This window comes from Argopecten irradians, chromosome 2 (assembly GCF_041381155.1).
Source record: "Argopecten irradians isolate NY chromosome 2, Ai_NY, whole genome shotgun sequence".
Lineage (NCBI taxonomy): Eukaryota > Metazoa > Mollusca > Bivalvia > Pectinida > Pectinidae > Argopecten > Argopecten irradians.
In genome coordinates this window covers 50,046,483-50,060,244 of record NC_091135.1, presented here as the reverse complement: position 1 = coordinate 50,060,244, position 13,762 = coordinate 50,046,483, and the positions used below count along the sequence as shown (strand labels likewise).

General features: G+C 35.3%; 1 protein-coding gene across 1 annotated transcript in view; it reads right to left on the bottom strand.

Annotated features, from left to right (window-relative positions):
* LOC138315818 (low-density lipoprotein receptor-related protein 5-like) overlaps positions 1-13,762 on the bottom strand; it is a 130,995-nt gene that overhangs the window by 5,975 nt on the left and 111,258 nt on the right. The window contains exons 10-25 of the mRNA XM_069257106.1: positions 12,669-12,852; positions 9,283-9,514; positions 8,710-8,884; positions 8,276-8,413; positions 7,886-8,057; positions 7,274-7,516; positions 6,604-6,812; positions 6,062-6,268; positions 5,530-5,655; positions 4,836-4,979; positions 4,412-4,558; positions 3,860-4,054; positions 2,975-3,244; positions 1,346-1,585; positions 798-1,007; positions 46-310 (exon numbers count right to left, since the gene is read on the bottom strand). Of these exons, the coding sequence (XP_069113207.1) occupies positions 46-310; positions 798-1,007; positions 1,346-1,585; positions 2,975-3,244; positions 3,860-4,054; positions 4,412-4,558; positions 4,836-4,979; positions 5,530-5,655; positions 6,062-6,268; positions 6,604-6,812; positions 7,274-7,516; positions 7,886-8,057; positions 8,276-8,413; positions 8,710-8,884; positions 9,283-9,514; positions 12,669-12,852 (3,157 nt within the window). The remainder of the gene's footprint in view (positions 1-45; positions 311-797; positions 1,008-1,345; positions 1,586-2,974; positions 3,245-3,859; positions 4,055-4,411; positions 4,559-4,835; positions 4,980-5,529; positions 5,656-6,061; positions 6,269-6,603; positions 6,813-7,273; positions 7,517-7,885; positions 8,058-8,275; positions 8,414-8,709; positions 8,885-9,282; positions 9,515-12,668; positions 12,853-13,762) is intronic.

The following is a 13,762-nucleotide window of genomic DNA, read 5'->3' as shown; positions in this document are numbered from 1 at the left end:
ACACTTGAATACATAATTCATCTGAACACCATGTGAAACTCCTACCCATTATCAATGGTGACGTTCCAGCGGACCATGAAGAGCAGACTCTCCATGTAGCTCCGTCTGTTACGGTCCAGGGTGGTGTCATAGTCACACTCTATGGTGATGTTACTGAAGTGACACAAGCGGGATGAGCAGTGTGTGTGAACTTTAAGGTATTGTATCACGGCCAGGTAAAGTTCGTCTTCCAAGTCAGGATCATCGGATTCACATGGACCCTTGAACCACACGGTAAACTCCTGAGTAACCACTGATGGTGCTTCAACACCTAAAACAAATAAACATTAAAAATGCAATATAAAGCCAAACAATATTTTTCAAAGGTAAAAGTTTGATGAAATGAAAATGGATGAGACGAGGAAGCGAAAGACACATCCAGCGAAAGGGTCCTATGATGGAAGAAGAGTTGAACCCAGCATTCAGGATATTGTCAATCATCCAAAGCAATCTAAAACTATACTTTTTATTTCTGTTAAAATCCTCTCTTATTTCTGTTTGCACTAGTTATTTAAGGTGGTACACATAAATACGATTATTGGCTGCTCCCATATATATTAAACACTGGTTAGTAAAATTTTCAATGCATTTCTTAATTTGTAGGCCCATGGTGGTTACTATATGGCCAGGTATGGACGTGGTGCTTTAAAAGTTGTCATGCCCTTCTAATACAGCAAATAATTAACCAATATTTACAGTTGTAAGAATAATATGGAGACTTTTTTTATGGAGGCCTGACTATGGATAATATAACTTACTCAGACATCCCTGTTGATATTTGAGGACGTCCTTGAGAGACTGCAGAACCTCGTGGTCATCACAGCTATACGACTGTCGGAACAGCTCCAGTGGGTTGACAGCGTATGTCTTCTCACACACAACAGAGCATGACTCCACGTGAGTCTTTGGATTCATGGTACACACAAACAATCCGTTGTCCATCTCTGGGAATTCACACGACTTCTTGTCTAGAAGATGATCAAGAACAAAGAAGACTCGCTTATTCTGATGAAAATACTTCTCAACTTTATTTCAAAAACAGCCCCTTAAACCTACTAATCATCTATTTAACTGTATTACTTAAATAACTGTACAATCTACACACACAACATGACTTACTCCACTGGTGTCTCTGCTACCTAAACATTCATCTGGACAAAACGGTACCATAAAAGCACTGCAGCAAAACTATGGATATGACAAAAGATTCAAGGCTTTTGTGTTGAAATCTATGAGTATGCCATAAATGTAAATATCAATTGGTCTGAATACTTTATGAGTTACAAGGACATCCAAATCAACTGACCTTCATATACGTGTACTGTAAAGTTACAGTAGGCCCTGTTTCCAGCTTGGTCTGTCGCTGTGAAGTTCACGATCGTGATGCCCTGTGGGAACTCTTCCCCTGAGCGGTGGGTTCCTGTCACAGACCCCACTCCGATGTTGTCCTCTGCTGCAGGCTTCTGCCATAACACTCTCTCCTGTTGTTTAGTAGACTTCACTGACAGGTCACGAGGACAGTAGGCAAATGTTGGTGGTACCTCGTCTAAGGAATTTCAAAGGGAAATACATATTGTTTCTCCAATATCAGCACCAATGTGAAAATGATAACATCGTTTGGTACATACGTATGTACTTCTCTATGGTTTCTGCTCAGATCAATATTAAACAGAAATGGTATCAATATCCCTTTCTTCATACCACAGTAGGACAGAATACAATGAGACAACCTGACAAGATGGATAAGACATGGGTGAACCTATCTGCAACTCCAACCATGAAAATGGGTTGGGGCATGCACATGGTTAGTAAGTATTAAAGGGACATGAACCTTAAATGCTTTGTTCTGTATGCTTAGATATGGTTTTCAGATGTTTATTGAATATTTTATTACAATGATTGGTAATCTAAAATGACAGGAAAACGTAGGGAATACCTACCTCAAAAATGATAAAAATAGACCGTCATATTCTATTTTTGCAACACAAAACGAAAGCTGGCCGAAAGCGAGGTTATAATGAACAACAAACTTGCTGACATGACAAGGATTTATTAGTTTTCCACATTTTAAGATTATTTTCTAATTTACGATGGTTGACAAATGAAGTTTAAGCCTTATTTGTTATAAAACAATTTCTATTTAGCTTAAGAATGATAAGTTAAAAGTCAAACGAGACTTTTCATTCAACAGGGCACCGCGAAGGGAGGTTCCTGACTTATTGCACATATATACATCATGCAAGTATAAAGTGGGGAGTTGCGCCCGTCTCATGCATTTCAGTGATCCATTTATATTTTTACCTACTTTCCCAATTGCGCATGTTACTGAATCTTGACGTACACAGTTTTCTATCGGAATTCGTTTGTGTTCGCTTCACCCACGTTTTTGACCCACCATTTTGTTTACATATGCAGTGCATTGTGGGAGGTCACTAAAGTTCAACACTACTATACTATCATTACAAAATTTGACCGGGCCAGTTCAAAATACAGAAAGATGGAATTTCCATTATTATTATTTTATTTAACATATTTGCACAATAATTGATATATATTACTTAGTAAGGTATCTGACACGTCTTACATATGTATTTTACTCAAATTTACATGGTTTATTTAGGTTCATGTCCCTTTAAAGGAGAATATTGTAAACCACCTTTCTTTCACATGCGATTTATTTTCACGATCAAGCTAAATTCGCAAAACTTAATCTCCGTGATATAATATCTTAGACTATTCTTGCACAATTAAATGTTAAAGAAAACTCAATTCAATTTTAAATTTGCAAAACTTAATCTCCGCAAAAATTGTCTAAAACGGTAATCACAAAAGAAAGTTTGTTTCCAGTACGAAGTTAGCAATGCATTATTGTATATATACGAACATCATCTGTTTTATATGATTATTTGAGATATACATGTTTGTGAACACCTACCTTCAACTAAAACATAGAACTTGCAGACAGTGATCTGTCCTGTAATATCGTTGGCATCCATCAGTATCGTGTGCTTGCCATCCTCACCATTGGCTGTCCATTCCAGGACAAGTTTGCCATCAATCTCTGGATAGTTAGTGATGTAAGGAATCTGGATTCCGCGCGAGCTGTATGCGGACCATGTAACAGGGATGTAGGCTTTACTTTTTGTCGCCGCAACCTGAACCGTCAGTGTTTCCCTGGATGGGCAGTTCTCAAAGTAAGGCGATCCTGTTAAAAAAACCAATGCCAAAAAATGTATGTTAATATTTGTACGCTGAAAATTAACTACCGATACCCAAACATCTCAGTAAAACATCTAATCCAATTTTTGTTTTCATGAATTTGCAACATTAAATTGGAAATAATATACTTCAAAATATTTTTGTTTAATCAATATAAAGCTTCAATTTACAGAAACAAACAAAATGATTTATATTATGTCGTCAAATATTGTAAGTACATTTTGTACTGGCTTTCATTTCTCACTAATTTCAGTAAATAAAGTCTTTCGTACATGTTGTACTTGATTTTATGGCATATCTGGATTGTAGCAATTTTGATTTATATTATGCACTTATTCTTTAATTTGAAAAAATATCACATTATTTTACTTTCTAATAAATCATTTTCATATGAAAATAATAATTAATTGGTTCTCAATTTTATTTATTTTGAAAAGAAGTTTATTTTAGGCGATATTATCTGAACATTTCTCTACATCTCAGTGCTTTTTATATTTTAAAAACTAGATTGAATTACACATAATAGGTAAGAGGTTAAGGTTAAGGAAGGGTTTACAGATAATTGGTATTAAAGCTACTCTAGCAGGCAAGAACGTCCTACCTCTACTGTGGGCCCCATTTTTGTTTATTGGCGTCCATTTGTTGGTAAATCTTGGGTCTCCCAGCATCTGCTCCTCTTCGGAGTCGCCCTTTCCATGGTTTCCCTTTGGCCACACCTTGTAGGTAGGCTTGGGTTGGGATGTGACTGGGGGCGGAGGAGGCACTTTCACCGTGACCACAGCCTCCTCCAGGCTGTCTGTAAACACGAGCAGACGACAATCTATAGTCTGCTTTCATCACTCAATCAGTAAAAATCAATTTCATTGGACTCTAACAATAAGTCACTAAATACTGCAACAACAACGGAAAAGAAGTTTTGATAACACAAGGTCATTGACAGGGTCAAAGGTTCAGGGACAGGAAAATTCATCCAAATTAGACACATAACCAGATAGGTCAGGAGTCATACCACAATGTCAAAGATTCAGAAAAGTTAACATATATCACAAATATGAAGGTCAAAAGAATAAGAGAATTTTCTCACAATATCAGAAAAAAATTTCTGTACAGGGTCACAGATAGACAAATAATGACTTGATTTGTAATATCTTACCGTCACATGGTTCATTTTGTGGGGGAGGCTGGTGGTTCCTACAGGTACAGCCAGTAGATCCTGTCTGTCTATGCGTGGTGGTTCGTAGTTCACAGGTGCTACAGGTAGTGTTGGCCATCCAGGATTTGTAGTAGTTAATGGGGCAAGCTAAAATACATATAATGTGCATGATATTTGTAAAGGCAATTAATGAGAAGATAAAAAATATCAATTTTTATTAATCCTTTTCAATTGATGAATAATAAAGGATAAAGAAACATTGGAGATGTTTAGGGCTAGTGATATCATACTTGGTAAAGACAAGAAGATACTTGTCATACTGAGAGGTACAAGAGTGAGGTTATAGAAATTTGGGATGTGTATAATTTGTTATTTCTGTAGTGATTCCGACAATAAAAACTTAATTAGGGACATGTTGTTATACCTGTACACTTTTTGAAGTCTGGCTGGTGACCTGGTCGACACAAACAGTGAAATGTGATGGTCGGTAGAAGTCTGGCACACTGTGAATTCTCCCCACACCGACCACGACAATTCACCTCCTCCACCGCCTCCCATGGTTCAGCCACTACAACCATTATAAAATGTTCATGATTAACATAGCACTACCATAAATTGGGGTATTTGGGATGTGGTCATATTTTAGCAATATTTAGTGCTTGCCACAAATACGCCATTATAAATGTTAACACCTTAAGTTTTATGTGTATCGATCAGTATCAGAATTTTGACTTCAGTTATCTCACTTGATAAACCTAGCTCTACATATATTGATGATTTAGAGACTTACATGTGCAGGCATGCAGACTGCTTCTTTTGTGCCATATGATAATGCATAAAACAACATAATTTCATTGAAGTCTTTACCTAGTTCTTAAACAAATGGAGACAAACATGTATTTGTTTGTTTGATTAATTAACGTCCTATTAACAGCTATGGTCATGTAAGGACGGCCTCCCATGTATGCATGTAACTTGATTGCTTAATTTTAAATCCATCTTATCTAAATGTAATGCACGTCTGTTTCATTCCTTTACTCTTCTAACATTAATTTTCATGCCTTCAATGACTTTATTTACAATGGTTCTTAAAATGCATTGTTTTAAATCTGTTATACCTTCGACACAGGTCTGGCCGTCAGGGGCCAGAGTGTGACGTTCTGGACATGTACAGTAGAGTGACCGAGGGATGGACACACAGTTGTTACTACAGTGGTTCTTCTCTGTCCGACATTCTCCATTTTCTGTAACCATGGAAACCAATAATACCACATCCACAGGTTTTCTCAGGCTTTTTCAAATGAGGTACTAAGGTACTATTTGTATAAGTGTGTCATTCCCAATTAAGTCAATCAGAACTCATAATAGTATAGCGCATAATAGCCTCTCATATTACACCAGGCAAATGTATATATGGTTCTAATTATGGTATACGTGCTTATCATTTTGTAACTGATATTTTATAGGATCGATATTGGCTACAAAAATGAAATTGTCCTTTTATTATTGTCACATTAAAGTAAAACACTAAATTACTAATGATTGCACTAAACAACTCGTTCACTAAAAGTATTCAAGTTGGCAGCACATGGATCATGGAGAGATAGCTGGAGGCTACAGAGGTTTACTAGAGTAGAAGTATGAGTTTACCTGTGAGATCTGTCGGGTGGTAGTAGGAGAGAGATGTTGGACGACTAAACTGGGAAGAGATAGTCGTATTCCAGCCAGTCTCAATGTCCAGCAGATCAACTGACCGTCGCTTTAGGTTGGTCATCAGAAGATAGTTGGACAAGAAAGACATTTCATACACTCCTACTGTGAAAGGCTCAAATACGTATAGTTCTTCGATGTTGGCACCTGAAAAACAGCAAAAATTCAGCTTAATTTTCCAACTTGGTAACAATTAATGAATAGAAAATATGTCTTGAAGTGAAATACTCTCATAGAATTAAAATTTGTTACATAAATTATCAATTGTGTATTGAAAATTGTTCCCTGATGAAAAGAAAACATACCGGTAAACATGTTTGCTTTTTAACAGAGCTTGGCATGTTTCAAAATTTTGTTATGCTGTTTTGGTGTAATACCATGGTTTGAAATTGATAATCACAAAAAAAAACATCATTAAAGACTTCAATGGAATTGTGATTCAATATTTGTAAAATGGCATCAGACTACGTCCTTTAACATACCATCTAGGTCCATGCTGAGTACTCGCCCGCCCATGGCGGCTGCATACAACCTGTTGTCATAGATAGCCAGGGCGCTGGGCCACATGAGGCCCCGCTTGATGATGATGTGATGGTGGGTACCACTTGTGTGGGCCCTGTGGATTGAACCCTCGTGGGAGTCTTGATCACCTGAAATATGTCTCTCGGGGTACTCCGTCCAGAATATCCATCTTAATAAATACATATGCAAGAGTTATCTCCCCTTCCACATTATTCTGCTTCAAACTGGGCCTCCATGTTGCAGAAAACAACCCAAATCTATTTTTATGAACATTTGTTTAAGTTATTTGAAGAAAAAAAATATGTATTTATGTAAAACATTGATTCATCTGTTTGATAAGCTTTACATACATATGATTAATTACTAAGCCTATAGTTCATGTAATAAGTTCTAGTTAGAATAATAAAATATTTAAATGAACAATATAGATAGCGAAATATTTAGATTTCCTAAAGTAGTAAGGTTCTTCAGAAATAAATACTGGTACACCTATCTCTATATGAAATCATACTGAAACAGAATAAGGCTATGGGCAGCACGATATGCCATAACCCCCATCTACCAACTCCATTTTATGTGGGATTACTTGTAGAATGTAGCTTTTTTTAGATGAGTCTCGGACAAACTTACCTGCGCCTAGGATATAGTAGGATTGTCCTGGGTACAGCCCTATTCACAGTTACAATAGCTTTGGTAGATATCGGTCCATGTTTTAATTTCATTCTCATGATTCGGCCGTTTAGTGCCTGGTCATATGAAGACCAATATAAACGCTGCTTTTTCTCGTCCAGAGCCAAACCTCCCAGTGAAAAGTGACCACTGTCCACTAACTGAGTAGGACCATTCACATTTCCCAGTCTCATTGAGAATATTCTACAATGGAATAAATTTGTCCTGTTAAGACAGCAATTCTTACTACAGGTAAAAATTAATAATGAAACATATATATCATTACGACCAAACTAGATTTGTCTCCCCTTACATGAAACATTGACTTTTAATCCTTTATACTAGAAATGTAGATCAGATCAATACATATTATTGTTTCACTGTTGTCTACCTAAAAGAGAAAAACACCTGTGAAGTATTTCATCTGCTGTATAACAGGAAACATTCGTGGATTTCTTTTGTGGTTTGAAGCTTTTAAATCATTTCATGAGTAGAAACATCCATAGTTAGCAAATGGAACAATGATAACAAACATATAAAAATCACAACTCATTGAAAATGATGTGTACATACTTTGCAGTGTCGATCCAGTAGACTGTATTGTTGATGGAGTCGTACACCACGGAGAGGATGTCACTCTGGGAGTGTCCGTGATGGACGGTGTGAGGGCGAGGCTCTGTGTTAGGGTCCAGACTCACCATCTGTATCAGGTTCAAATCAGCCACCAGCATAAAGTTCCGCGGACCTAATGGACAAAATATGAATAAAAATTAAAATATTGTACCTACAAATTTTAGTGAAACAAATGTAATCTCATTGTAGTTTTTTTAATGCCATAAATTTGCTATAAACAAGGATTTTCTGTTGTTTATACAGGGAAAGAAACACTGCTTACAGCTGTAAAGGATGCGTTTTTACTTACATTAGCCAGTAAAAATAAATATAAATGTATTAAATACTTACGCCGACATGTTGATCCATCATTGGTCATCATCACACCCGTACCATCAGGACAGATACAGTTATATGGAGGGGACTGGGTGGTCACTCGGATACACTTGTGGCTACACGGAGATCCTTCACATGGGTCTTCACGGGGGCCTTCAAATACAAGGTCAAGGTCATAGAGTCTAGGAGGACGGCAGTGAGATAATGTGAACATCACAAGGTCAAGTCAAGGTCATACTATCCATGTGAATATATTTCTTCAAAGTCAAGATCATGAAGTCAGAATCACAAGATCAAGTTGACAGTATGTGGTCAATAGCTTACTGGTAATTTTGAACCATATATTTGACATGTGTATACATAGCTATTTTGATACACTGTACATACATGTTTTAATTTTAAACATTGAAAGTGAACAATACATTTACAGAACATCTGAGTGTACCTACCTACGACTTGAACTCTTTTGGAATAAGACAATCCGGTGGCAATACGACCTTGAAAGTTCAGTTCACTCTTCTTCAAAGTAGCGAGTTCAAGAACATACATATGACCTTGATTCTGTTCCTCATCATATGTAGAAATGTAGACTGATGTCGAGGATGAAGTGATGTCCAAAATGTTCTATACATAAAACAAGAACAGACATGTTATCTTTTTACATCAGTCACTATTTGCATAACTGTTAGAAGGAAATCTGTAAGATTCATTTATATTTGAGAATTTGTATAGACTTTGTTTACGTTATCCTTGAAGTAACACAATTAAGATTGTTATGACAATTTTACATTTCATGCTTCCAAAAAGCAACAATCTTTATGAAGAAAATGCCAAATAAAATAACTTGTATGGAATGATACTATTCTAAACATTACTAGGATTTTCATTAGGAAATTAATAATACACAAATATAAACAATTGCTGCACATGTCCATGACATTTGTATGATATTTTACAGCAGATAATGAATAATTTATACACCAAATAAAAATACCATTCAGATGTACTCTAAGTATTCATACCGAAGATGTCTTCATAAGTGTTGTTACACTGCCATTTACAGAATTGTAGGAAATCAGTGCTGAACTATCTTTCGTTGCCGTGCCGTCTGCAAGGTAAACATGATTACCAAATATGGATACTGCTAGAGGATTGGTCAACACTTTGCCATCAATTAACGTGGTTGGCTGGGATCCATCCAAGTTAGTTCTGAGAAGGCGTGGTTCATCTCCACCATCAACCACGTACAGAAAACTGTCAGAAATACAAGAACAGTGATTTTTTTTAATAATTTTTTTTGAAAATGTTTTACATTCATTATTAAGCAAACGGTTTAAATTATTAGAAGTGAACCATTTGTAAACATATTGAGTAGAGTAAAACCTGCCTAAGCAGCCACCTCTGTAGAATTAAAGACCACTTCATTCTATTAACTTTTCTTAGGGTCCTAAATGGTCAAATTATTCACATTTCAACCTGTGTGAATAGGGTCTTTATTATAAAGACTGTTTCCAATTGTCCCTTTAGTGATATATACATGTAGTTTTAATGCATATCAAAAGGTATACTTACTTTCATTTCTGGGTAATATGAAAGAATGTAACCTTTATATATATAGACAGTTTACTAATTGATAGAAATGCTAAAAAAATATATCCGTTTTGTAGATTTTATTTGGACACCTCACATAGCATGTCAAAAGCTAATACAAGGAGTTACTTCCCCTTGCACACTTGGTTTTAGTTTTAAGGTTCTTTAATTCACATTGTTTAAATAAGTTTACTCAGCAAACAATTATCTATGAGTAGGTTTTTGAGGAGATCAAAATTGGTGTTCTTGCACAAATGATACATTTTATATAAGCAAAGAAACTTTATTTGTTTAAAATGATATGACATTAATATATTGATATATCGCTCTTCAGCAAAATCCAGCAACCTTGCATTCTTCATACAGGCAAGGAAACCATCATGTTTTGTTTATATTGTTTTATTCTTTTCTCTGAAGAATACAGACTTGAAATGAAATTGTACAAAGGATGCCAATATATATACAAAGAAATCTATCCCTTTGATGTTTACAAATTATTCAATAAACATCACAAATCACTGACATTTTTCATGTCTATCGCAGATTTATAAAGAAATTAATTTTTAACTTGATTTGGGAAAAGAAAGTATATATTTATAGTTGTGAAAATGGAATTAATTCAGTGTGTTGTATAAAGGAACAAGGGCCTATTACAAATCCCTAGGGAGCCACACAAAAGGGGGAACAATACACCACGACAGATGCGGGAGTCGCGACAATCAGCCATGTGCGACCTCACCCTAAACACAATGTGTCATAATCATCGACTCGGAGCTCGACAAGGGAACTATTCAGACATGCCTTGTCAACTTTGTGTCCCTATACATCAAAATCTGTAGTTACTATACTTAAAATGTTGGAGAGAGGGTGAGGCACTCTACACTTGAAAATTAAAATGGTGATTTGTTTAGTTTAATACTCTGAGAAAATCTGTTAGGACATTTGTTGTCTGTGAGTTTATGGACTAATAATTTACACCTGACCAGTGATATATTCTCTAAGGCCCAGACAAAAGGATCACACTGCATCGTAACAGTCACAGGATAGCCAATCGCAATAAAGGTTACATATTCCAAAAGATCTCTTTAATTTGTAGCAGACATCAATAACCAGCGGCAGTATCCTCGGGATCTATAGAAACGCCTGATAAAGAAGGGTTTTAACTCCTTATAACATGTATTTATGGCACGTGTACATTCGATCAAATACAGACAATGACATTGTAACAGAAACACCTAGGGGTCCATTTAGCATCCCCTGCTGTTAATACAACAGTTATTAGGAGTATAAAACATGTGCACCACTTTGACTTATCCCAAAGTATGAGGGTAAGAACACTGCCCTGCCTTATTCCAAAGTCAATAACAGTATAAGGGTAAGAATACATCCTTGTCTTATTCCAAAGTCTATATATAACAGTAATATAAGTGTAAGTTAGAACACCGCCTTTCCTTATTCAAATAACAGTACAAGGGTAAGAACACTGCCCAGACCTTACTTCAAAGACGATATATTACAGTACGAGAGACTATAATGGTGTAAGTGTAAGAACCAAACCCTGCCTTATTCTAAGATTATAATATTTATAAATGTAACAACACAGGAGTATTTTATTCCAAAGACTATAAAATTATAAGGGTAAGAACCAAACCCTGCCTTATTCCAAGACTATAATATTTATAAATGTAACACAGCCGTATTTTATTCCAAAGACTATAACAGTATAAGGGTAAGAACAAAATCCTGTCTTATTTCTAAGACTATAAATAGTTATAAGGGTAACAAAGTATTATTTTCTCAGCAGTAAGTAAACTTTAAATTGACCTTATTGTTTTTCTGAATTGAAAATTCTCTAACTGAGTAATAAATTGTTTGAAAAAAATCAAATTGATTGAAGGATTTAGCTGAGCTCATCCTTCTTTTGCCCCAATTAGTTACCTTGTTTTATAATTGGTCTGATCAATTTTTTTTATTTCTTTTGTTTGATTTCATGACATTTTAAAACTTTTTTTAACATGCTTGATAATTGATTTCCCCCCTGGTGAGTCAGCCTCAATTGCTTTAATCCATAATTATGGCTCTTAACAAAATAGACAACTAATTGTATTTATTCCCTTGAATTTGTCGGTGGATTAAATATTTGTGGGGACAAAGGATATTGAAAAATTTGTAGGAAATATGACTAAATCATTTGCTTTCTAATTGCGTCCTGAAATAGAGCAGGTTAGGTTACCATGACAACTAGTGGGAAACGGCAGGCTTGTCTGCCTTTGGTATTTATTCGGGCCAGACATTGTAAATTTCTTCTCTGTTCAGGTCAATTTACATCTTGAATTTTAATTGCAATTTCAACTTGATTTAAGCATTTGTCATTTTAACAGTGAGAGAACAGAGCATTAAGGGCTAAAAATCATTTACAACAGGAAAAAAATCATCTTTGATAAAAAAAATTTAAATGAGACTAGTAAAATTCAAAAATGGAAAAATAAATCCTTCAAAAAGTGAGAAAAAAAATGTATCTGTCTTTGAGGAATTACAATGTAGATTCTTTCTAAAATTATAGCTCACAGCGGTATTCTGTACTTAGTCAGATATGATTATATGAAGTGTCTATATTAGCTTTATATCAATGAACTTTATATGGTACAAATATACAAATTATTAATGTGAATTTTTTTACCAAATGATAAAAAATGTAGATGCAATTATTTTATTGACTGTTTCATAATTCCAAAACATAAAAATTGTTCTTTGTTTTGAAAAGTAAATTTACAGATATTGATAATTTTAGAATTGGAGAACTTTCCAATATACTTACCCTTTATGATGGTCAACAGCTATCTTTCTCGGCTGCTGGACATCAGTGACCACAGTACGTCTGATTCGTCCATCTAAGCTGATCATTTCTACACGATGCCAGGGGAAAATACTGCCCGCGAAGGTCTGGGACTGACCACTGTTGGTGAAATACAAAAACTGACCAATCCAATCCAGGGCAAGACCTACAATGTCAAACAACCTGATAAAGCAAAAGACAAATAAACAATGTTTGTATACAGACTAATTCACCTCTATACCTTGAACTAATAAGAATAGATATATTAGTACCCTTCCTATCCAAATCCAGCTCTGCTGACTTCTGAAAAGGCTTGTTTCTGAGTGTTGTTTAGCCTTATAATTGTTTCAAAGCAGGTGCTTAATCTAGACACATGCTATTTTTGTGGGACGCTATTTTTAATTCAAGGCCGAACTTCAAGCTTGCAGATTAACATACCTGTAATAATTTCTTGAAACATGTAAAATGTGAATCTTAGACTTTGGCCAACATTTCTTCAGTAATAGATATTACCATCATCTCAGTGTCAGTCTGTCATCAACTGAAGCTAGGTCAAGGTCATCTTTACTGCAGTCACAACCTACGACTTTAAGTGGTAAGTGATTTTTTTTGTTTTTTGTTTTTGTTTTGTAAATTGGTTGTCTTTTAACAAACAAGCAAACTAGAACACTGACACGTCAGAAAGGGCCCCGCTATGTGTCTGACGTGCTTAAGTGGAAAAGTAGTATATTGACAACGAATTCTTCCGTGTTAGCTATATGTTGCTAATAAATAATTAATGTCAACATTAATTGGGAAACCGATGATGGTACATTATTATAATTCTTTGGAAAAAGTCTTCCAAGTATTTAACTTGAATCCTGATTCCAAGCTAACATTACATTAAGAGCATACAATTAACTCAAATAAATTTGACCTTGACCTTTGACTTAGTAACCTTGGCCCATGACCTTACCTTTGGACAGTCAACTCCTTGTTTAATTCTGAACAACTTTGCATCATAATGTTATGACAAAATGTTTATCAGTTAAGAGCAACAACATTGTGATTTTTTTAAATGTTAAAATCCAAGATGG